Below are 24,081 nucleotides of genomic sequence, written 5' to 3' on the forward strand. Positions count from 1 at the left end.
AATAAACACATGTTCTAGGAGTGAGAAATAACGTTGTTAATGTGGTTTAAATACAAACATTATTTTTTTGTGTGGTTTTGGTATTTTATTACAGTTTCTAGCAAAGGAAAGCAACAAGTCCTTTTGAGGTTCTGGACGAGGTTCAAACACACATAAGATCATAATTTATTTTTCAATCTCAACTACTGGACTGCTGTTCAGAGACGATGGTTTAGATTAGAGCAAATAAATCAAAATAAATTACAATGTAAAGACAAAACACTAAACATAAGCTATTGCGAAAACATATAGATAGGCGAGAAGGAGGTGTAGCTCTGTATGTTAGAGATGGTCTAGAAGTAAAAAAAAAATTATCTCAGTCTACAACACAAAGCAAGTTAATCTGGGTAAAGCTGTTAGGTAAAAGCACTAAAGTTTTTTGTGTCTATTAGGGTGTGTTACAGACCCCCAGGTCAGAATAGAAATAATAGCAAATTATTATATGAAGCAATTAGAAATGCAAGTAAGGGCAAGAATACTACAATCACAAGGGTCTGTACTTGGACCCTTACTATTCCTCATTTATATACATAATATAGACCAAGACACACATTGCAAGATTGTTAAATTTGCAGATTATACCAAACTTGAGGAGTGAACTCTAAAACGACATTTCAGCTAATTCAAAGGGATTTGGGCATTCTCGTAACTGGGCAAATGTGTGGCAAAATCATTTTAATGTTAATAAATATAAAGTATTGCACAGTGGGCGTAAAAAATCCATGTTATGAGTCTAAAATGAATGGGATGAAAAAAGGGGTCGAGGACTTTGAAAAGGATCTGATGCTTATAGTGAGTCATCATTAAAAGCATCTTGCCAGCGTGACGAGGCAATTAAAAAGGCAAATAGAATGTTAGGCTATATTGCAAAAGGGTGGAATACATGTTTAGAGAGGCTATGCTACGATTATACAATACCCTAGTGTAACAGGGCGGAGACCTGCCCCTGTAAATAGTGTATGTGTTGTTAGGTTTTTAAGTAAAAATGGTTTTGTTTTGATTGTAAATAAAGTAAGTTTAATTTTGTATAAAATGAGTGTGGGCTGGATATGGCAGGGCTGGGAGGTTAGATTTCCCTTGCCTAATTGAATCCTAATGTGCAGCAGGTGGCCAGGTGTTAATTGACTAATTGATGATCAAGGGTCTGGAAAGCCATCCGTTTCTTCTATGTTTGTGCTGTACTTTCGACTTCTGCAAGCCTGGAGGTGAAAGAAAAGAATCCTCATGGCCGTGTGTTTAACCAGGGAAAGCTACGGGTTATCACTGTGTGTAGACTGGGTTAACTGATACTTTAGGAGTTTACAACAGACAATAGGAAGCACTTTTTTTACACAGAAAGTTATAAATGCATGGAATAGGCTACTTGGTGAAGTAGTGGGATCTAAAACAGTGGGAATACATTATATATATATATATATATATATATATATATATATATATATATATATATATATATATTTTATATATTTTTATTTTTTAGATTTTTAAAGACTAGTTCTGTGCTTTTAAATTAGTTCCCCCCCAGTAGGGGAAAATGGTGTGTTAACAAGGGATGAGCCTTGATGGCTTTTCTCGTTCTCAAACTTATGTTCTTGCACATTAACGATCACCAATGTGTAAAAAATTAAGCAAAGCTTTTCCAGATGTTTTAATTTAGGCATCTATGATAATTCCTGGCAAGTGAAGAAAGGCTCTTCTTTAGCAGACAGTTTCTAAGTAAATTGTAACAGATGCTGAATTGTCTCTGTTATTTTCAAACCTGCACTTTTGAAAGCCCAGCCAACGAGCTGAGGGGGCCTGAAAGATTCTCATCTGACTGAAAACATCAAAAGCAGCAAAGTAGAAGCTACATTTTTGATAACATGTTGCTGGTTACCTTAGGTCAGGTAACATTATATAGCACTAGCATATCATCACAAAGTAATGGTATTTTGGCGCTGGAATATCACTTATTTAAATCTACCTTAGTGTCAGAATAATACAAACAAGATGACTAGGTAAGAACAATGCTTTTTAGTTTGTTTTATATAGCAGTTAGTTTATGCAATGGTGGTTCGGTTTCAAACACTTATTATAGAATATCAATTATAGTATACTTTTAAAATAACTGTATACATCATGAAATGATAAATGGAATTTTATACCTTATAAAAAGGACAGATCACAGATGGATTTGCTGTCACACAACTGATTCTGTAATCTACAAGTCTTTTTTATATATATACACTATCTTTCTTGCAGCCTCCTCTGGAAGTAGATCTGCTTATGGCTACCATCATGCTTTCTGAATACATGCTCTCTGCAACTGTAAAAGTGACGCCTTCAAGTATTTACTCACTAAAAAGTACTATGATGCTGTAAAAGGGTAATAATGTCTTATACCTATAGACCGGTAATATAAATCACAGTTCACTTTGGTAAAGCAAACTAAATTCATAGTATAGTGTTATTATGGACTCCAACCAGTGTTGAGACAGGGCCCTGGTATTTGTGGGAGAGTAGTGGAAATATAATCCCACAAAAAGTTAACAGCCTTTCCTGTTTATGAATGTAAGAAATAACAATGACCGTGAAACACGAACCTTGACAAGCTCCAGTTCGAATGTTGGGTATGAACCCACGGCGACAGGGCTGAGGCTGAGCAGGGCACATCTCACAGGGGTGTCCCCAGGCATGCCCAATAGTGGCACAACAAAGGGTCTTGGTGCAGACTGTGCCACTGAGCTGGCCTTGGCACATCTGGTTGCTCACCTGGGTGAAACATGGTCCAGTTCTGTAGTCTGTCAGAAAAGAGAAGAAGATGGAATGCATTAGTAACATAGACAGGAATTCAGTATGAATGTTCTAGCGTACATGTTTACCACAGCCAACAAGAAGTGAAGTCAAAGCATCGGCACTAATAAGAGGCAAGTGGACAGTTTATATAGGTGTTATTTAATACAGGCTTGTAGCTGCTACTTAAGTACAGCCTCTTGCGCTAAGCGTGACATACGGCCGGAGCTTTGTTTGTTTTGTTACAAGTGCCGCCACGGAGCTAGCACAAACCACTGAACACTCCCTTCACCACAGTTTTGTGCACTGGAGACGTGGGAATATCATTGTATGTTATTATTTCTGGGTTTCCAAACCCTCCGTGTTCCTCCCCGATACCACAATTTTACCAATTGGCTGGCAGAACAGTTTGCATTTTCTAGCTAAAATACACATTCAGCACAGAGAATCCGCCATGGATGAGATTTATTGATTGCAATTGTAGATGGTTTGATGAACTGTGATGGGCCCTTAGGGCCCAATTACTGTGATGGGCACTCAGGGCCCGAGTGAATAATAAATTTGGCCGGAGGCTTCGTCCGTGGGTGCGCAAAGGCTACCTGCATAAGGCTTGCTAGAAAAACATGAACGGTTACATGCATCCCAGTGCCGCAGCAAGGAAGTGGTTTTGAGCCCCTACTCTGCACCACAGCCTAGAAGCAATGCCTAAGTGGTATATAATGATGTGGTATTCGGCCCATGACAAAATAATCTAATTCAACTTAATTGGGTTAGGGTTCTATTTTTTTTATTAAAGTGCTTTTATTTCTTACCCTATTCTTGAAGTTTATGCAGGTGGCATATGGCCTGCGGAACATTAAATCAGCCTCTCATATACAAATTCCAGTGTCAATGACATCTTTGTTGCTCATTTGGCATGAAACAAACCCTATTAAAAGCTACAAGGCACAGCTGTGTAGAAGGTGGAGAAAAAGCATAGGGAGATATCTTCTGTTACAGAGAACAAACAGAACTTTAATTTACTCAGCAAAGAAAAGCTCTCCCATTACTTCAGCGTTGAAAGGTTCTTACAGCACACAATGTGAGCTGTTTTGACTGCCTTGCAACAGACCTGGGAAATGGACTTTGAGTTTTGTCACAACACTATGGCTGCAAACAAAATATCTGTAGTTCAAGTAAAACCATTTGGATAAATTGATGGCGTACAGTTTATCTGATGTGAGCTGTCTCTCACTCATTGCCTGTTCATCCTTGATATGTTTTCAGATTGTATTATATAATAAAACAGTTTTGAATCATTAATTATATAACCATAATACACCATAAATACAGCACTAGTATCCTGTACATGGAAGTAATAAATATACATCAACACGCAAAGCAATCTTACCCACCCTCTACTCTACCGATACAAACAGAAATCAGTGTCAGCAGTATTTAAGCCATGTTAACAATGGTTAAACAACGTAATACTTGTCAACCAGTACCTACAATGATGTTTCATTTGTGAAATTTGTTAAATTAGATCTATTTAAACTGCAACAACACACTACAATGTTTAGCGTTACATCCTGCTCAAGACATTAAATGTAAACTTTTCCTTTGTCAAGTAATAAAGTCAATTTAATTACATTCCAAATGATAAAAACCAATGGTATTTCTTGTGCCTTGATCTCAAAGCATTATTTTCTATTTATTTATTTATTTATTTATTTATTTATTTTTAACTTCAGGAGCATATCACTTTCACTTTGAATTTCAAAGGAGCGGAATTTATTACAGAATCAAAAAAATAAGCCAGTGCCAGAATTTGCTTTCAAGTGTTAATGTCTGATTTTCCACAAACCAGTCTTAAGATCTGTAGCCACTTACAGAGGAAGGCTGCAGTAATCAAGCTAATGCCTGTGGATTTCGGAGGACTTATCACAATCCCAGTGCCTTGCCGAGCCACTACGGTGTTCATTCATAACATAATCTCTTGTGCTCCTGTCAGGGCTAATAGAGCCATGCTTTCCAAGCACAACATTCCGAGGCTTAGACACCCATTTAAAAGTAATTACCATGAAATCATCTTAAACAGACAAAGGATATTAGGGGTTTAATGTGGTTGGCTGTTTGTGAACTTGCTCGTTTGACAGCCAGCTGAGTGTGTTCCTGTTTCAAGCAAGCATTTCAGTTTTCCTGTAAAGTAAACTTTCATCTCATGGGAACACAGTACTAATTTTGCTCGGATTTCTCAGGAGGCCTGCGAGAGGACATGCACTTTTCTAAGTGTGTGCAATCATGGGTTTCAGCCGAGGGACTGCTTTAGGAAGTGACCAGCCTATCAGTGCTGGCAAACAGCTGATACAAACTGGAGTGATAGGGCATATTTACGAACTACCAATACTGCCTATTCCTGAAGGAGACAATGCAGTGGAATAATTATGTCAGCAACACTTTAAAACATAAGTCTCAATAGATTACTGTTACTGCTGGTTCCCACTTCAATTTCCTCTCCTGCTGATTTCAGCTGTTTAGGATCCCCATGGGCATCTTTTTTTTCAAACATTATAACCCTCTTGACATGTAGGGAGCTGCAAATCTCCATTCATTATTACTAGTTAATATAACAGTAAAGTATTAATTACGCACTATTCTTTTGGTGGAAACAGAATTCACTATCTTACTATATCATGTGGGTCCGGGGTTTCCATCCTCCAATCTGCCCTCTGCAGAGGCTAAGCACAAACTCGGGCCAGGCTCGCTTGTACAAGCAGTTACAAGCAGTGTGTATTGTTTTAATTCTTTTTTACCCGCATGGACCTCTCAGAACTACATTTCCCATCATCCTCCTGATCACTGGTAAATCCATCTCAATTACATATGTGAGCAGGAGGATAGTGGGAAATGTAGTTCTGGGAGGTCCATGCGGGTACATGTGAAGCCATCTTCAGGCAGGGAATGCAATGTAAAAGTTAGAAAAATAGTCAAAATGTAAAACAATGTAAAACAATGCACACACCTTACGTAAACAGTTGAAGCAATACATGGAAACATGTGGCAATAAAACAAAAAGGTCCTTATGTACCCTTTAAAGGACAATATTTTAGGAGGTGCAGTGCAGATAAATGGCAGCACGACAACATTCCTGAAATGTAAAACCACTCTGCAAACCAACTTTAAACAGAGCGTCTGATTCTTAAGTGATGCAAGCACACAGGTCTGACTCAAAAAAGGAAACTTTCTGTGTGAATTTACAATACCGAGTATTCATTTAAAAAACATTTCAAATGTACAGAGATTGAGCTGCAAATCTCTCTCCAGATCAGAAAGGGTGCTGTGTGAGTAAAACATCTTCCAAAATCCTACCTCAGCAAGGCCAATTTAAAACAACAGCAGTACTTTCTAAGCCAAGAACGATAGAAATTCAAAGCAGACACCGTGTGGTAGTTGACCACTACTGGAGTTATGTGTCCTGAGCCAAAGGCGAAGGTCATGGTCCACTACCATATGGTAGTGCCGTCATCTGGATGTTCTTTAAAACAACACTTCAAAACCTACATTTACCTTGATCTTATCAGGTATTACATACATAATGAGAGAAAAAACATGCTTATTATAATTTGTCTGGACAAATATTTAAATGGAGCAATATTACCATTCGTGTCTCTGTTGTTATTGAAAGATGCTGAACTTCTATCTACTGTCTGATAGAAGCCTGCTACAGCTGGAAGCTGATTGGCTGACGATATAGAATTGTTTTCTAATTTTAGATATCTTAGTAGGGGGTGGCAAGACATGTAGGGTAATTAATGACTTATTCCAACATGCAAGCAAGACTAAGTGCAGATACACTACAATTTTACAAGCAATTTCAAATGAAACACTATACTTTGGAGACATGTGTCCTGTTCAAAAGACTGGGGGATGCTTTAACAGATTAGATGTAATCATGTTTTAACGTCATATGGAAAGTGTGTTTCTACTGCAGCAATCACCCAAGAAATATAAATGCCACATTTCCCATGAATTGAAAAGGTCAATTCAAACAGTATAAGGACATTCTAAAGGAATAATCTTACAGTCCAAGGTGTGTGTATATATATATATATATATATATATATATATATATATATATATATATATATATATATATATATATATATATATATGTAACTGTCTAAACATCTACACTCAAGTCATGTCATCCAAGTAAGCACATTTTTAAAACAAGTGGAAACTACTTTCTAATCCATCATACTTATTTATACTGTGGTTCTGGAAGCTGTTTGTTTTTAAGATCTTGGTCAGTATTGGATTTGAAACTTTAAATCTTTGAGCAATTGGGACAGGATGCCCACTTAATAACCATAGTGTGCTTCTAGGAAGTCTTGGCAAATTCATTTAGTGGAAAGAAAAATATTTGTCTTAGAAAAGCAGTTTAATAAGCATTTATTTTTATTTTTTAGCTTACATTCTAGTTTTTACCAGATTGTTATCCAACTCTTAAGACATACAGACAATCAGATTTTTGGAGGCATTCATCTTTTAGAACCTTACAACCATTCAATCTGTAATGAAGTGTCAAGTTAATCTTAATGATCTACTATGAGCCCAGGGTTTAATTGAAACAACATGTTTCACGTGATGGAAACCATAATTTCTCTGCTAGTGAAACTGAATGTGATGTGTGTAATTACCCACATTACTATGATCCGTGCAGTAATCAGGCACACTTTATCTGAAGGACAGTAGACATACTCCACGTAGCACCCTCAATAATTTTAATTCATTCGTCATATATATACAGTAACTATACACAATTTCAATGTGTTTGTTTTTCTGTTTCTGTATCACATAGTGAGTGAAAACTTATAGTCCAATACAGATAGTCCTGTGACATTTAATGTCCGATTTCTTAAAGTTTAGACACCAGAAGTAACAAACATCTACAGGTGTACTAAAAAATGACTACAGTGTACAATGCATTACTAGTTTAAGAGATCACTGCATTTTTCTGCTCAGAGTAAGTTTTACAGTTCTTTAATTTGTAGAACTGTATTTCATTCTGATTTCACTTGTAATTGTGGATTAGACTGCCAAAACAAAGTTACTGACATGCATTTTTCACTATTTGTATTATTATTAATTCAAATTTTGTATCCACCTTTTATATGCTGTTTGACTGCAGTAAACAAGTTATTACAACATGTTATTATTATTATTATTATTATTATTATTATTATTATTATTATTTTATTATTTGGCAGGTGCCTTTATCCATGGCATATCTAAAGTAAGCCAATTTCTACAGTAACAGACACAGTTGGTAAAAATAACATAGTGTCCCTTTAAGATCACTGAACGCATATGTACTATAAAACAATTACATGCTTTGCCTTCATGACTTACAAATTATAATAACTGAATTCACACTAAACACTGAATTCATACTTTACAAAAGACATAATTAAAAACCTAACACAGTATGCCTCAAAAAACTTTTGACTTCAACATTCAGTTATTCAGTACAGGAAATATGTTTTTAGAGTTCACTTCAAAAGTTCTGTGTTGAGCCTTACAAGTATGGTAAAGTTACAGAAGGCACATTTCCAAGGGATATTGTTTCCATTGAAACAGCTATAAAATGAACCATGAACTTTATTCAACACACTTAAAAGAAAATGTACACATTGCTGTGCCATGTTCTTAAGGAAATGAAAGACTGCCTTACTATACATTCCATTGAAATGTGTATAAGGCACTTATATGGTTCCTTGTCCGGGCTGCATATTTAGTTAAGTTTTCCTTCTTTAAGAAATTTCCAACAAGAAAGTTTCCATCAAAATTCTGTTTTAGAGTAGACGTTTAGCTTTTCTCAGATCCCACACTCCCTGTGTATTTAAAAGTTTTGAAGAATAACTGCAGGGAACTGTTTAACAGCGCATATTTAGACAAAATATTAAACATGGATTCATCCAAAAACATTCTTGCCTTCCATTAGTTGTACATTTGCAAAATAACTAAAACCTGTCAAAAATAAAAGTTTGCTGAATCCTTTAGCTTCTCAAACACCATCTTCATAATTAAAGCAAAAGTGCTACTTTAATTGTTAAGATCATGTATCTTTTTTTTATGAAACAATTGAATTCAAGCAGATACCCCCCCCCCCCCCCCCCCCCCCCCAAAAAAAATCTTTCATTAGAAGAGAAGTTTTTTGCTGTTCAGAACGTGGACTTGCTTCCTAACAATCGCATAATTAATCCCATCTTTATCGCAAATATTCCTTTTTATTGGGCACAGTTATACAGTTTAACTATAAAAACAGATGGTAGCAGGCACAAGTGAGGAGACAGTATTCTAACCCAGCCTGCACACTGTTTTATTTGGGTTCAGTACGTGGCAAATTTTGAAATGTTATTCAGGTGTTGTGAGCCGAGCCACAGCTATCAGGAAGTTCTAGTATAATTTACAAAAATCAAGTAGTGTAATTTTGAGAAAAAACTTTTCTGAAAAGATAGGGCCCATAGACTTCAAGATTGTTAGCTTAATCATTTTGGATATCTAATGAAGTAGACAATTTTTCAAACTATAGGCAATTCCCCCTGCTGTTACTGTTAGCGTTAACTAAAATGCTGTCAAAAACTTCAATTTGTTAAGAAGATGCAACTCATCAACACAGCTGAACGTTTAACAGTAGCCTCTACATTTAGTATGATATGTATGATTAACTCCAGATAAGGTTATTTACACTAAAAGAATGTGTCATTACCCCGCAGGTTATCATTGGGGTCAGCTGGTAAAGATTACTGATGATTTACTTGGCAGATTATTTGTACAAGTTTTAGATAACCGCAAGACTGCATTCTCTGAGCAATTTCTGTATCAGGCAGGAATTTAGAGATGAGTGGTGAAAGAAACAAGCTAACCCTAGTGATAAAGTACATGTTAAACCCATAGAACCAGACTACAACATCAAAATACTCACACAGATTACACTTTATAAATGTGTCAGTAATTCAACTACAGCAATGTATGAACTAGGTACATGTATTTCATCTGATGTAAGCATCCATTTCAGATACATTCAATACTGCTCATTCATTATTAATTATTGTTAATATTAAGTATGAGTTATTATTTACTGTGCTTGGGTTTCATTGTAAATCATACTCTTGTCCAGTGCAGGCATTCCCCAGTACTAAATTAAATCTCACATAATATTTCCTAATAGTTCTGATGTTTTTTTGTTTTTTTTAAAGTCAGTTTAATTCCCTACTGGAGATATTTCACTGAATGAAAATCTGACAGGAATACTACACGTCTGTGGTGTGTCACTTCTGAGTTTTGTCTTACCTATTGCTGCATACTGTAGATATTGCCATGTAACCGGTACAGTACATAACCTTAAACCCATGCAGATTTGCAACACAATCTACAAAGACAGCCTTATAGAAAATAAGAATCAGCAGCTTGCCATGTTACAAATGATCTATAGTGCCTTTCTAGACACATCACCACCCCGGCTTCTATACCATTGGAAAATCACTTCTAATCTAATCTCTGACTCTGAACTAGAAAAAAAAAAACTGAAGACAAAACAACAAGCTACTTCATTTCAGGACTAAAGTTGTCACATGTTTTACATTGAGAACAACTTTCCTTGACATTATGAGCATACAAAGAAACGCAGAGAAATTAAGTGGAGTCAGAACTCGTAACCAAGCCCTGCTTCCTTTCTAAATCAGCAGTGCTGCCAGTCATTAGTTACTGCGCAGTCTGCCGTCTCCAGCCCGGAAATGAGTCTGGTAGGAGCTCGATAGCCAGCCATGCAGTCACTTTTTTTATCGTAGCACAGTCTGGGAGGCCAATCCGAAGCAAAATTACATGTGTTCTACATTAGTAAGAAAATAACAAATAGCTTTATAAGACAATTACAGTGGTAAACAAAAATCAGTATATAAACTACCTAGAAATAATAATAATAATAATAATAATAATAATAATAATAATAATAATAATAATAATAATAATAATAATAACACTTTAAAAAAAAAAAAACATTTCTCTTCGACACCTGTCAAATTATCAACAATTCCCGGCAATGATCTGAACAATAATGCAATAATTGTGATACCAAATTGTGCAAAAATACATGTGGATTGCATATATGTATAAAAAAATAAATATCAGGAAATAAAAGAATATAATCAAAATGTAATTATCCTGCATCTGTTTTGTCAGTGTTCTTGAGCACCATTTCAAAGTAAGCCACATGAAATCAGTCTCACTAATTATTCCTAAAGTTGCTGATTTTATCGTGTCTGAAAAAAACAATGTACTATGTTAAATGTCCTTTACAGTTTCCAGTCATGCCATGACTTCATCGCTCAAGAGAAACGTGCTGGCTTGCTTTCTCGCTCATACAGAAAACGTTTGTCTCAAATATCTCAAGATTTTTTTTTTTATTCCCTGATCCTCAGTCATGTGTTGAAAAAAAACATGAAAAACTCTTCCCAGCCTTCAGTATTGTGCTTTTATTGTCTACAAATACCACCTATAACATTGACAATATTGCTTTGTGTTTTTATACAGTGAAAGTTATACCACAAAGACAGTAGCTGGAAAACAACCCTTTTCTATAAAATAATTGTAAACTTTGTATTATTCGGGGGTCACGATCGAGGGCTCCTCCCCATACTTCCCTCCTACCAATAACATTTGCTAACTCCCTATTTAAACCCAAGCCTGATCTGACGGATCTGACTGGTCTGATCTGACTTGCAGGGATTTTTTTGGGTTTTCCACCATCCTCCCCTCCTTCCCCATTACATTTTCTCTCCTATTCAGCTTGCCAACTCTGCAACTGCACCCTCCTCTGCAACAGTCTCCCTTTTGGAGGTAAGTGAAGCTCACTCCCCAACTTAGAAGTCCAGCTGCCGCTGGATTCGTCCTCCACGAGGAAGGTCTCGGCGAATCAATAGGGGATCCCTGGCCAAATTTAACTATCACTCATTCCATTCTTTCCTCTAGATCCCCTTTGGGGGAAGTGTCGGTTGCATCCCAGCCTTGGAGACCAAACAGTTCGGTCTCACCTCCGTGAGGGCAGCTCTCTGCGAGCCAAGGGAAATCTCCTTACTTTTCTCTAAGTTATAAGAACATATCTTCTATTATCAATTTATCTCTTTCTCTACGCAGCCCTCGATCATGTCCAGTGAATCAACAGTTTAAAAATCAAAGGTAAATACTTAGTTAAACCAACAACCGTCCTAAACAGTATACCACGTGCTTGGCATTTGAACCTTAGCCAGCAATAATCTGGGTAAGCTAGAGCTACTGCTTATACCTCCGGCAATGGACTTGTTTACTATAGAAAGTTTAATCAATTGTAAACCATTATATTGTCGTAACTGGATTTATGAGAGATGCAAATTAGTGTTTATTTGACATTGTGTGCATTGATATGACAGATATGGGATGGAAACAGCATTATGAAATACATAATAAAATAGTGCTGGGACAAATACCCGAATATGCAAACAAATATTTTTTTTTACATGTTTTCGGATACAAAAATTAGATGTTCGTATTCGCTAGAAATGACAAAAATACCTTGCCCTTATTTACCACGTCACCAGAAGTTGTGCAACAGTTTAAAAAATGGCAAATGAAAAAGAGCTCTGTGTGATATGTGAGATTAATAGATACAGTTGTAGTCAAACGTTTACATACCCCAATGGAAATTTATAATTTCTATAAATTTCTCAAAAAAAAAAAAAAAAAAAAATTTAGAAAAATCTTTCATAGTAAAAGTTTTGCTTTTTGTGGATGAGGAAAAAGGTTTCAAGAAATAGAAACAATTACTCAAATTTATTAAACAATTATGCAAAACTCCAAAAATGCTAATTCAAAAGTATTCATACCCTTTGATGCTGTGATAGTATTGTCTACAAGGTGCTAGAAATTTAAATATGATAATGCAGAACCTAATTCTAGAAAAATCAAGGAAATGCTGAATTACAGGAGAACATTCTTAGAGAGTATAAAAGGGTTATGCATAGGATGATTGCTGTCATTACCAATAATTCAACAGGGGATAAAGCAAAGAGCTATCTGAAGACCTTAGGCAGAAAATTATTTATTGTCATAAAGCTGGAGAAGAATACAAGAAGATTTCCAAGCATTTCAGTATCCCAATTTCAACTATTGTTTCTATTATCGAGAAGTACAAGACTCATCATACTGTCACAATGTTCCCTTGGCCTGGAAGAGGTTATTTCACCAAGAACAAGTAGAAGAATTGTAAGGAAGATTAATAACAACCCAAGATTGATTGCCAAAGATATTCAAAGTGAACTGGCTGCAAGTGGGACTGGGGTTTCCATTTCAACCACAGGTCGAGTACTGCATGGTGAAGGTCTCAATGGTCGCAGGCCAAAGAAAATAGCCACTCTTATGAAAACATCACAAGGACAGTCACTCAAAGTTTGCAAAACAGCATTTGAAAGAAGGATATGAGTTCTGGTCAAAGGTTTTGTGGAGTGATGAAACAAAAATCAAACTATTTGGTCAGGCTAATAGTCGTTATGTTTGGAGAAAGTCAGGTGAGGCGAACAAAGAAAAGAATGTCATACATACTGTCATGCATGGAGATGGTAATATCCTTCTATGGGGCTGTTTTTCCTCTAATGGCACAAGAAATTTAGTTCCAATACATGGTAAAATCGATTCCATAGCATACCAAGAGATGTATTGGCCACTCAGGGAAAATGTATTACAGTGCTGTCAACTGTTTTGAAATGTCAGGGTTATATGGGATTGCTTTTATTGATATACATTTCCAGTAGTTTTAGTTTTTTTAAATTCCTTCTTGAAATATTAATGTCATGTTCCTTGTTAGGGTATGAATACTTTTGAACTAGCATTTTTGGAGTTTTGCACACATCCACAAAAGCAAAACTTTTGCTACAAAGATTTTTCCTACAATTTTTTTGTTTTCAAGACATTTCTAGACATTACATTTATGCATTTATATAGCACTTTTTATACAAAAGTATCGCAAAGCACTGTACATTACACTGCAGAAAAAAGAATAAACCACAGTACATTTGTATAGCATGTCACACATACAACTGCCAAGTCAGACCATTTAAATAACAGTACACACATAATACAAAAGCAGCAGTTTTCAAGTTACATTAAAACCCACTAAGATAATAAAGCCATTTTATAAAAGTGTGCTTTTAGTCTTGACTTGAAAATTGTAACAGTCCCAGCTTCCCTGACAAATGAAGGCAGAAAATACCATAATTTAGGTTCTCTACAAGAACAAGCCATTGGAATATGTAAACCATTGAACCTTTGCAGCAGCTCTTACACCTCTACTTAAAAGTTTTAGACAGAAAAAAGTAAACAAACCAGATTATGCGCTAGCAAGAATAGTGATCTCTATGGAAGGCCATCTGGGTCAAAAACATGTTGTGCTGCTTTAGAGCGAGTCTGAATCTCATGGGACAGAAAAAAAAGGCAAGCACGTCATTCTGAAATGCCTTGCTTAAACAGTGCCCAACTTGCTGAAATGTGTAGTGATTTTTACATAGAGTTTATATATTACATATTTTTTGTTGCAAGTTTCTGTTATGTGGAATATAGTACATGAGAACCAAAACAGTAGAATTTTTTTTTTTTTCGTTTAACTTGAACTGCTATTTGGGATCCTTTGTTTTGTAGTTAATTCACTGAGGTAAAGTAAGTCCTACACAACATATTCTTTACTCCTGGGATATTTTTCTACTTTAACGTGTTACACATTGTAATGTCTTGATGTAAAATAAAGGCAATACACACAGGGGCCACGACCCCCTGCCGCTGCTGCTATGAAGTCTCTGCCTGCGTTCTGAGCAATATAATGGCTTTTATTACTTTTTGAAATCGAACGAGTATCCGAACGAATATTTAAATTATGAGCGAATATATATCCGAACATGAAAATCCTGTGTTCGTCCCAGCAATATAATCAAATGATCTGTTCTGTGTTTAACTGTTGAAAACTCTTATCCTTAGCTCACCGTTCACACTATAAATTCATGGGACTTCATTCTATAGGCATAAACTTAAACAGAAACCAGTACTAGCTGTTCCTCAACTGCGCTGCATCTATCCACCTTTAATAAGAGGTGATCTCTCACAGCTATACCCTTCAAGAGAAAACTTACACATGCCAACAAAAAAAAAAAAATAGGCATGCAACACAACAGGTTCATCTTAACATGTAGAGCTTGATTATAATTAGGGACCTCACTAATGAGTTTGCTCAAATATGCCTGGCTTGCTCCACCAGAGTGAATTTATCTATCATCTGTTTTTTTTGGAACCTCGAACAGTCTAGATTCCTAAACCAATGTGCACTACTTGACCCAAACTCCAGTCACTTTAAATGTATGCATGCTGCATACCATTTGTGACATCTGTTTCTTTACATTAACCCTCTGATTCATTTTACAGAACAAAACTACTGGAAATGTTATCAATAAAGGCAATCCCATATAACCCTGACATTTCAAAACAGTTGACAGCACCTAATACATCTCCCTGACACTATTATAAGTTATTGTTAGCCGTGATAGGTGTTTTAGCCTACAGCCAGCTCTCCAGGTAAGGTTTTGGGTCTGGGAGTAACTTACCATTTAATTTTAACACTGAGAGTAAAATGTATTTTCATGAGGTAAAATGCAACATTACCTTGAAGTCATGAGTAATCATTTCTTTTGAGGTATCATTACATTACTTATATTTTAACATTAAATTCTTAAACTCAGTGAACATGTTTAAACTTCAGTATAAAGCCATACAGATACAGATAATAAGGAAATGCATTAATTAATTATAAAACAGTTTGTTTAATATTATAGGCACCTTTTTTTAGAGGTTGCCTCGATGGTTCAAGTTGGATTTGTAGCTGGACTGGGGTGTTTACGCTTCAACCTGTGTAGCTTCAAATTTTTCTTATTCTTACTGTGATTGGCTGCAAAGACAACAAGGCTAGCAATAGATTGGGTAATGTTTGTTGGGTTGGTTTTTGTTGTATACAGTTTCCTAGTAACTGAAAACATTGTATTCTGTAATTGTTAATTGAGGCTTTAGGGGAGGCAAACCAGCTGTGCAGCAAAATTGTTTTTGCTTTTTCTGAACTCAATTTTAATTTAGTGCACATTTCGGATTTTTTAATATGTAAAACTGCTGATATACAACTTATCTGGACGCTGCCTACAGCACTGTTTCATAGCAACCTCAGAATTCTTCAGAAGTGCTCATCTGCCATGTATAGGGATTACACCAAAAGAATAGAATAGAATGCATGTGGCTTCTACCCACATCTTCCTTGAGGGAATAAGAGGCAGTAATCAATTTGAGATTGCTTCCAAACCAATTTAAAGACTGTCGCATCAAATCAGTGCCATCCTGGCATGGTGGCACTACACCACGATGACAGCTTTATGGGACGTGTTTCTGTTTTTTTGTAAACAGTAACTTCTGTACATGAATAGAAAACAAACAGCAGTATTGATTGTAAGGTTTTATCTTTTCAACACTGTCAAACTGAGTTGCTGGAAACTTCAATCATGGATTCACTTCCACCGCAGAGCTGAGATATAAAAATCAGTCAAAGTTGGATCTCCTATTTAGCGACAGTGTTGAAAGTATTTTTTATTGCAGTCATTCTTCAACGATGTGTCTACGCACTACAGTCACCGTCTCCATTTAGATAAGGTGAAAATGCAGATGTGTTTGGAAAGTGCCAACCCAACTTGAACTAAAGCAGAACGCCTACATAGGGAATGAGTAATGCTTTCCACTGTTTTATCTTACCTCGTTCGCACTGTGGTCCTGTAAATCCGTACACACAAGCACACCGGTTTGGTCCAATGCAACGCCCTCCATTCTGGCAGCCATTCTCGCACACAGCTGAAATTCAAGCACAGATTATAGTTATTTGAAAAAAAAGAAAAGTGAACAGCTGTGGTCCAATCTCAAGTTATTTTTCCATGTACAATTTGTAAAATGTTTTATATAAAGTGTATCAATTTCCCTGACTTATAATTGTCTATATAATGTGCTCCAAATCAGATGTCGGCCAGACTATTTATCTTGGCGCTTTCATTCAACCCAATCGAATTAGGGTGACTCCAGTTCTCATTACAATCAACCAGGAGACTGCAATTCTCATTAAAACAAAACTAAACCAGTACAGTAGGTTTCAAGAAGGAATTTAAACAGTTTGAGCATTTTTATGTGTAAGGACTTGAAGTGTTATCAATGCACCATATTAAGTGGTTTTCATTGTGCAAACGCAGACCTTTCAACTGAGAAATGTGTCATGCCATAAGGATTTTTAAGCATCCAAAAGTCTCACATAACACGTCTTGCCCATGTTTAAACAGAGAATCTGTAGCTGGGATAGGATTAGAACCCAGGATCTTTCCACAGTTGTAAATACTTGGCTATACAAGGCTTTAAACTTGTAATACTACCCACATTTTTTTTACCATCAACAGCAACATTATTAGGAGAATTTGCTTATAGTGCTCATTAAAATGAACCATAATGGTATCATGCAGCACAGACTAAGCTGTATACTTGAAACTGTTACAGTACTGCATATTTCAAAGGTGAAACTGAGGTCCCTGAGCAGTCTACCTGACAAGATAAATATCTGCTTTTTTGCAAACTACCAGTCCTCAGTGACAAGAACTACCTCTCTCCCTCAAACACACTCTATCCTCTGGGCTAGCTTCCAAACCAGGACCAGGGTAGGGGTTCAAAGTACTCCATTGCCAGTGCCAAATAACCCATCACCCCTAGAGATGTCAGACCTTTTGACAAACATAGTACACACTACACTGGAGATCAGAGAAGAGCGGTATAAAATGTATAAAGATTATCCAAGCCCTTTACTCCAAATCATATGCACATTCTTTTTTAAGGAATAGGAAAAAACACCCAATTAAGTTTCCAAACCAGAAATGAACAAAGTTCAATTGCTTTAGAATTGTATTTGGTTTAAAAAAAAAAAAAAAAAGTAAATATCCTTTTTAGTTAGTTTCTGGTACTGTTGCTGATAATATTAAATCTGACAGATTTATGGATATTTCAATTTTCTGCCTAATAGACCATATACACATTCAAGCCTTACGCAAGTAATGAGTGCTATTGTAAAGGTCGAACAGTTTAACTGGCACTTGTGTGAAAGAGTACTTACGCTGTCCGCAGTAAGTTCCTGTGTAACCTTTCTGGCACAGACAATGGTCCTCTGCACATGAACCACCATTCATACACCTGATGTTGCACTGCTGAACTGCAAATAAAAGAAAAGCCATTTAGTCGGTCTGCTAGGTTTGGTTTCAGTAAACAATTCCACAGATTAAGACAAGAGGCCAATTATTCTACTGGTATTATTTTATACCATAACTAAGTTCTTCTTATACAATATAAAACACATACAAACTGCCTGTGATAAGGATTGTTAAAAAGGATATCAGACTTTTGTCACTTTCAAACAAGAAAGTCTGGCAATTAAATGTATTGGATTGAATTACGGTTACCCTGAAAGATCTTTTAAAGATCACCCCCAAACATCGCTTATTCAATGAATTATGAAGTACAAATCAGTATTATTACACATTTAAACAAAATCCTTGGATTATGAGACATTTCATCATGAACAAAAATATATATTTGTTGTTTTTTAATTACATAATTTATGACTGAAGTCATATTTAAAAAAATGCCACACACCTAACACATAATAGCTATAGGGCTAAATGTTATTTTAGACAAATGCAAAACAATACATACAATGAACCTCTTTTTTTTTATTATACACAGCATAACATAATGAAAGTTTAACATAATATTTAAAATCTTTAAAGACAGTGGTTGAACACTTACTGGATTTTGATCCACAAGTTGGCGAGATTTGTCCACTTGAACAAGTACACATGTTGGGACGTGAACAAAATCCATCACCACAGCTGCTTCGGCAAATGGCTGAAATATAAAAGGGAAAAAATTAGCACCAACTGAAGGTCCAACCCAAGAATTGTAGGAGCTATTTGTGACTGCCTGGCAGGCACAGCGAGTGCTGAGCATGCTGCATGATCAGCTTTATACACAGTAAGAAATATATGAGAACATGTACTGGTGTAGTTTAAACTTCCCTAATACCACCAATGGAAAAATCCAAATGAATGAATGCAGCAAGCATAACCATATGGTTAACATTCACATACAGCATACATTCCATGACCAGACTCCAGTGTACTGTGCAACACGTTTGTGTAAGCAAACTAAAAAGAAGAGCTTTGCCATGCCATTAATATAGTCTTCATGCCAAGAGATCAAAAGTCTAGGTTGACTAGTAAGAAAGCATAAAGGTTAGTAAAGAATAGTGTAAGAATAGGAAACAAATGGCAAAGAACAGTCAAGAATAGCAAAACACAGATATGGTAATTATGATGGAGAATTTAAAAACCTTGACTAACCAAGGTAAGGCACACTACACAGTACATAGATTACATGTACTATGTACCTTAGACATCCACCATTAACTTGACAAAGATATCGGGCACTATTTTGTATAGTGTCTTACCAGATTCATTTTAAATCCAGGGTTTTCCAATACTTATTGATGTGTACTGTAAACACAATGTACTGTATGTTCCCAACACAGGCTTAATATTGAATTACTCATGGTCATGAATGGAACATACACTCACACTTTAGGCTATGAAAAACGAACATGTCATGGACACAACCTTTATAACCATTATAATGTGGAGCACCCAAGCAAACACAAAACCTATACAAGCTTGAGTTTTCGTTCCCTACTAAACTACGTGTGTGTGTGTGTGTGTGTGTGTGTGTGTGTGTGTGTGTGTGTGTGTGTGTGTGTGTGTGTGTGTGTGTGTCTATATATCAGCTCAAAGAGCCAGCTGCCCAACGTTTCAATATGTTGTACATATCTTTCTCAAGGGAGCCTATTACAATAGCTACTTTAAATAGAATACGTTGTACTTACGAACAATGCACTGGTTTCCTCCTGGTAAAGTTTTCCATCCAGGGCAGCAATAGGAATTGAATCGAGATCCGCACACATTGGGGCTGTGATATAATAAATACCAATTACTAAACTGATACAAAACATATAAAATAAGCTTATAAACATATTATATATATAATATTAATATATATTAATAATATATAATAATAATAATAATAATATCATGTAATAATAATAATAATAATAATAATGCTTGGGTACAGGGCACAGTAATGTTCCCATAATTTCAAGCTAATTATCATATTTTTTAGATTAAGTAGATTATATTGCATTTTGACTACTATGGTTATATTGTGAGGGATAATACAGTTTAACTTTTAAGCTAAAACAGCATTTTCTTACCTCACTCAAAAGCAACAAACCCTGGTAATGACACCCAAAGGAAACACACGTACTTGATTACTAACTGCATTTTTCAGTTTAGCGTGATAAAAACTCTTAATATACAGGTAAGCATTTATGCGCGAACGTGCTGACCACAACATACCCTTTTGCCAATCTGAGAATTTAGGAAAGAAAACGGACTACAATGCAAGTGTCAATAACATTCCTTTTTGCATTTTGTTTTTCCCACTGTATTAGCAAAATGCGAAGTAGCCTAGCAAAAACACACTTCAAAAGATAAAGGCAAACTTCATATTATGTAGCTTGACAGAATACAGATAAATGATGGCTATCAATACAGTATTTAATATACAGCGTATATTAAAGAATAGAAAAGATAATAAAGTCCAGGTGTGTGTGTGTGTCGTTCTTTTTTGTTTGTTTGTTAATTGTTTTTACCCTCTAAGCACATCCTGCTGTCCTCTTCTTCTCACCCTGTTGGGTGTCATCTCTTTCTCTTCGTCTGGTTTGAATTGGCCCTTTTCATTTTTTCCATCATTTTGCCCTGATATTTTTTCCACTACGATTCCCGATAAGGCAATACATCCAAGCAAGCACTTCAACACCCACTGGGTCCTCATTCTGTGGAACACCTCTGGTTTGTCGTAAAAAGTTTTACAAATCCTTTCCAAGTTTTTCTCTCAGCGGACTGGTAACAGCAGCAGTCTTATACTGTACTGTAGCTTCACTGTAAGTGGAAAAGAAACACTTCACTGATTCCTTAATTGTGTTGCAGTCCTATCAAAACTGTTTGTTGTTGTTTTTCAGGAGTTACATGTCCAATTGTGTGTCATCTCAGCCTGGTGGAAAACTAATTTAAAGTGACTAATTCGTGTGAAATGCAGCCAGGGTCGAACGTGATTACAAAAAAGTGGGATAGATATGAAACACCTCCTTTCTCAGTAAGCAACCCCTAGGTCGGTCTGAGTTGTGACTGTGAAACGAGAAGATGTGATCTGACGTTTTGTGGCTGCTGCTTGTCAGTGGGGGGCAAATCAAACCTCAAGCACGTGGGCTTACACAGAGAAAAGGAGGCGGTGGGCTGAGAAAAGTTCGACCATTTTCCACACCTACGTGCACCGGGACAGGGAGCACGTTTGTTTCGTTGATTTGTTTATTCTGTTAGTGTATTTTATTTTAGCTGTGTATATAGCATTTCATATTTTTGTTTCTTTTCTTTTTCGTTTCTCTATTTTCAATTAAATTTCTTCATTAGTTGTCTTTTTGAATACGAGCACTTTTGAATAAAAGGCAAAGGCAAAAAAAAAAAACAAAAAAAAAAATACAAAAATAAGGCATTTTATAAGTTCAACTAGTATGTACAGCAAAATGGTTAAAAATAAATAGACTCATTAATTCATTAATTGTTTAAGCAATCGCTTTCCTAGAGCATCGTGCAGATCACAAAGACAGGAAACACAAAAAGCATATAATTTGTGATTCGTGTAATTATTATCATAGCTTTAAGGATTAGAATGTAGCACACTTATTTTCAATGTTCAATATTGTACGTGTGAGGGTGCCTCTGATAGATGTCATCTTGTGAGTTAATAATGAATAATAATAACGTAAATTAATTTAATATTAAATAATCTTAAATATCATTTTCTTTTTGATAATTCGGGAACTATGTATAAAAAAACTGCAAAAAATAACATAATTTTTTAAGGAAAAGGTGTTTCAATGGTTTATGCTTTTTTCTTTTTTTTTTTTTTTTTTTTTTTTTTTTTTTTTTATTTTTTTTAATTGGCGACAGTTCAGCTTATAATAAACAGAGCAAACGAACCAACCACGAGGGCGACCAAAAAGATAGCATTTAGAAGTGTCTTTGTCTAAAACAAAAAAAAAAAAAAAAAAAAAAAAAAAAAAAAAAAAAATTTAACGAATTCACCCAAAAAGAGTTCACTAAATTTTTCTCTGCAAAAATAAAATAAACTTACACCAGAGGCTCTCCGATTATATATATATATATATATATATATATATATATATATATATATATATATATATATATATATATATATATATATATATAAGTAATACCTTGTGTGTAGGGTGACGTCAATTCACACAATAAATTCCAAGTGTTACGTCTAATGCAAGCCCAACACTACACATCACCCCAGTCAACACCATCCCAACTGTCAAGCAGGGTGGTGACAGCATCATGTTAAGGATGCTTCTCTTCAGCAGGGTATGGGAAGCTTGTCAGGATAGAGGGGAGATGGTGGATGGTGCAAGACGAAGCCTTGAGGAAAACCTATTGGAGTCAGCCAAGACTCTCAAACTGGGGAGGAAATTCACATTTAAGCAGAACAATGACCCGAGCACAAAGCCAAAGCCACACTGGAGTGGTTGAACAAGAAGAGAATTAATGTTCTTGAGTGGACCAGTTTAAGTCTTCCAGGCAGGCACGTTGTTTCTCGGCTGCTTGTTGGAAGATGTCTGGCAGCACCAATGTCACTCTCAAACTGGTGTTCACCAGGACTGTGCATGGGACCCTCTCCATACTGACAGGAATGTGCCTAAAGTCCCCCATGGTTGTTCTCCTTATAACTACGACTGGGCTCGGCAGACTGGTCCAGGGTGCGGGAGCGCTGTCAGCTGCTTCCTGAGGGGGCTGAGGCTTGGGCTGGGCCTGGGGCTACTTTCCCGGCGTCATACTTTGCTCTTGGAACTACAGCGGGGAGGCCACTGTCAGGCATTGTGCATGCAGGTGTCCAGGCTGGCCGCAGTTCCAGTAGGTGTGGAACCGGGGGCTGAGTTGCTGACAGTTGCTGGCTGCCATTGCTTTGCACAAGACGGACATTTCTTAGAGCAGGAGCAATGCTTTTGCAGGGCTGTGCTTGGTGGACCACTGGTCAGCTTCTCGCTGGTCTCTCTTCTGCTGTCACCTCTCCCAACTTCTGCGCAGCACAGCATGCAAAGTCTGGAGCTGCTTGTAGCCTCAGGTGTTGCCTCAGCTCTCTGTTCCCAAGTGCTTCTATATATAAACTGCAGTCTTGGCTGCTCCTCTTGCTCGGCAGGGGAGGACCTTGCATAGGCTGTTCACTCTACAACATAATTTTCATTATTTTTGAAAACTGTAAAATACATATCCGTTTTTAATGCGCTATGTGTTTTGAATGCAAAAAACCCCAAAAGTATTATCATCATTCCAACAATGCCGTTATCTCACCTGAGGCGGTCCTGACCCTCTCCTTCTTCCACTCCACTACTGGTCCCCTCTGAACGTTTCACCCTGTGCTCCCATTTTTTTCCTAGGATGAAACTTGGAATTAAACAGATCAGACTTTAGAGGGAAAATTCAGCAATTGTTTTTCCCCCTACCTGAAACTGAGTGGCCACACAGACATGCCCTCCTCCAATGAGGTCTTCAAATTATGGTCAACCCCACACCAGAGTATGTCTTGGTATCGCCAAGAATACAGACCTTTATCCCCTTTTATACTTGCCGTCCATTGTTCCATCGCCTTTCCAGTTCACAGTCCATCTGTGGACATTCTGCAATCGTGTGGCTTGGCTCGTTCTGGTTGGAAATTTCCCTCCCGACCTGTGAGGGCACAAAATAGCGAAAGGGAAAGTCCTGAGACGGGCTGGCCTGACCATTCTTTCCATGGTCAGGAAGTCAGTCAGCCTGGATGAAGGCAAAACTCCGCTGCAGGAACATATTGACCTGGAGGGTAATCGAGGTAGCAGCTGCAAGCAATAAAAGCAGCTGCAATCGTTTGCCAAGGGGTCATGTGTGATAGCATAAAGGGGCCGGAGAATCATTAATCTTTTTC

General features: G+C 36.6%; 1 protein-coding gene across 1 annotated transcript in view; it reads right to left on the minus strand.

Moving 5' to 3' along the window:
- LOC121315616 (fibrillin-2-like) overlaps nt 1–21,223 on the minus strand; it is a 97,736-nt gene extending 76,513 nt beyond the window's left edge. Inside the window, exons 1-6 of the mRNA XM_041249866.1 lie at nt 20,696–21,223; nt 19,871–19,953; nt 18,742–18,840; nt 18,053–18,148; nt 16,663–16,758; nt 2,622–2,819 (exon numbers count right to left, since the gene is read on the minus strand). Of these exons, the coding sequence (XP_041105800.1) occupies nt 2,622–2,819; nt 16,663–16,758; nt 18,053–18,148; nt 18,742–18,840; nt 19,871–19,953; nt 20,696–20,877 (754 nt within the window). The 5' untranslated portion in view covers nt 20,878–21,223. The remainder of the gene's footprint in view (nt 1–2,621; nt 2,820–16,662; nt 16,759–18,052; nt 18,149–18,741; nt 18,841–19,870; nt 19,954–20,695) is intronic.
- Between the last annotated feature and the right edge of the window lie 2,858 nt (nt 21,224–24,081).

This window comes from Polyodon spathula, chromosome 1 (genome assembly GCF_017654505.1).
Source record: "Polyodon spathula isolate WHYD16114869_AA chromosome 1, ASM1765450v1, whole genome shotgun sequence".
NCBI lineage: Eukaryota > Metazoa > Chordata > Actinopteri > Acipenseriformes > Polyodontidae > Polyodon > Polyodon spathula.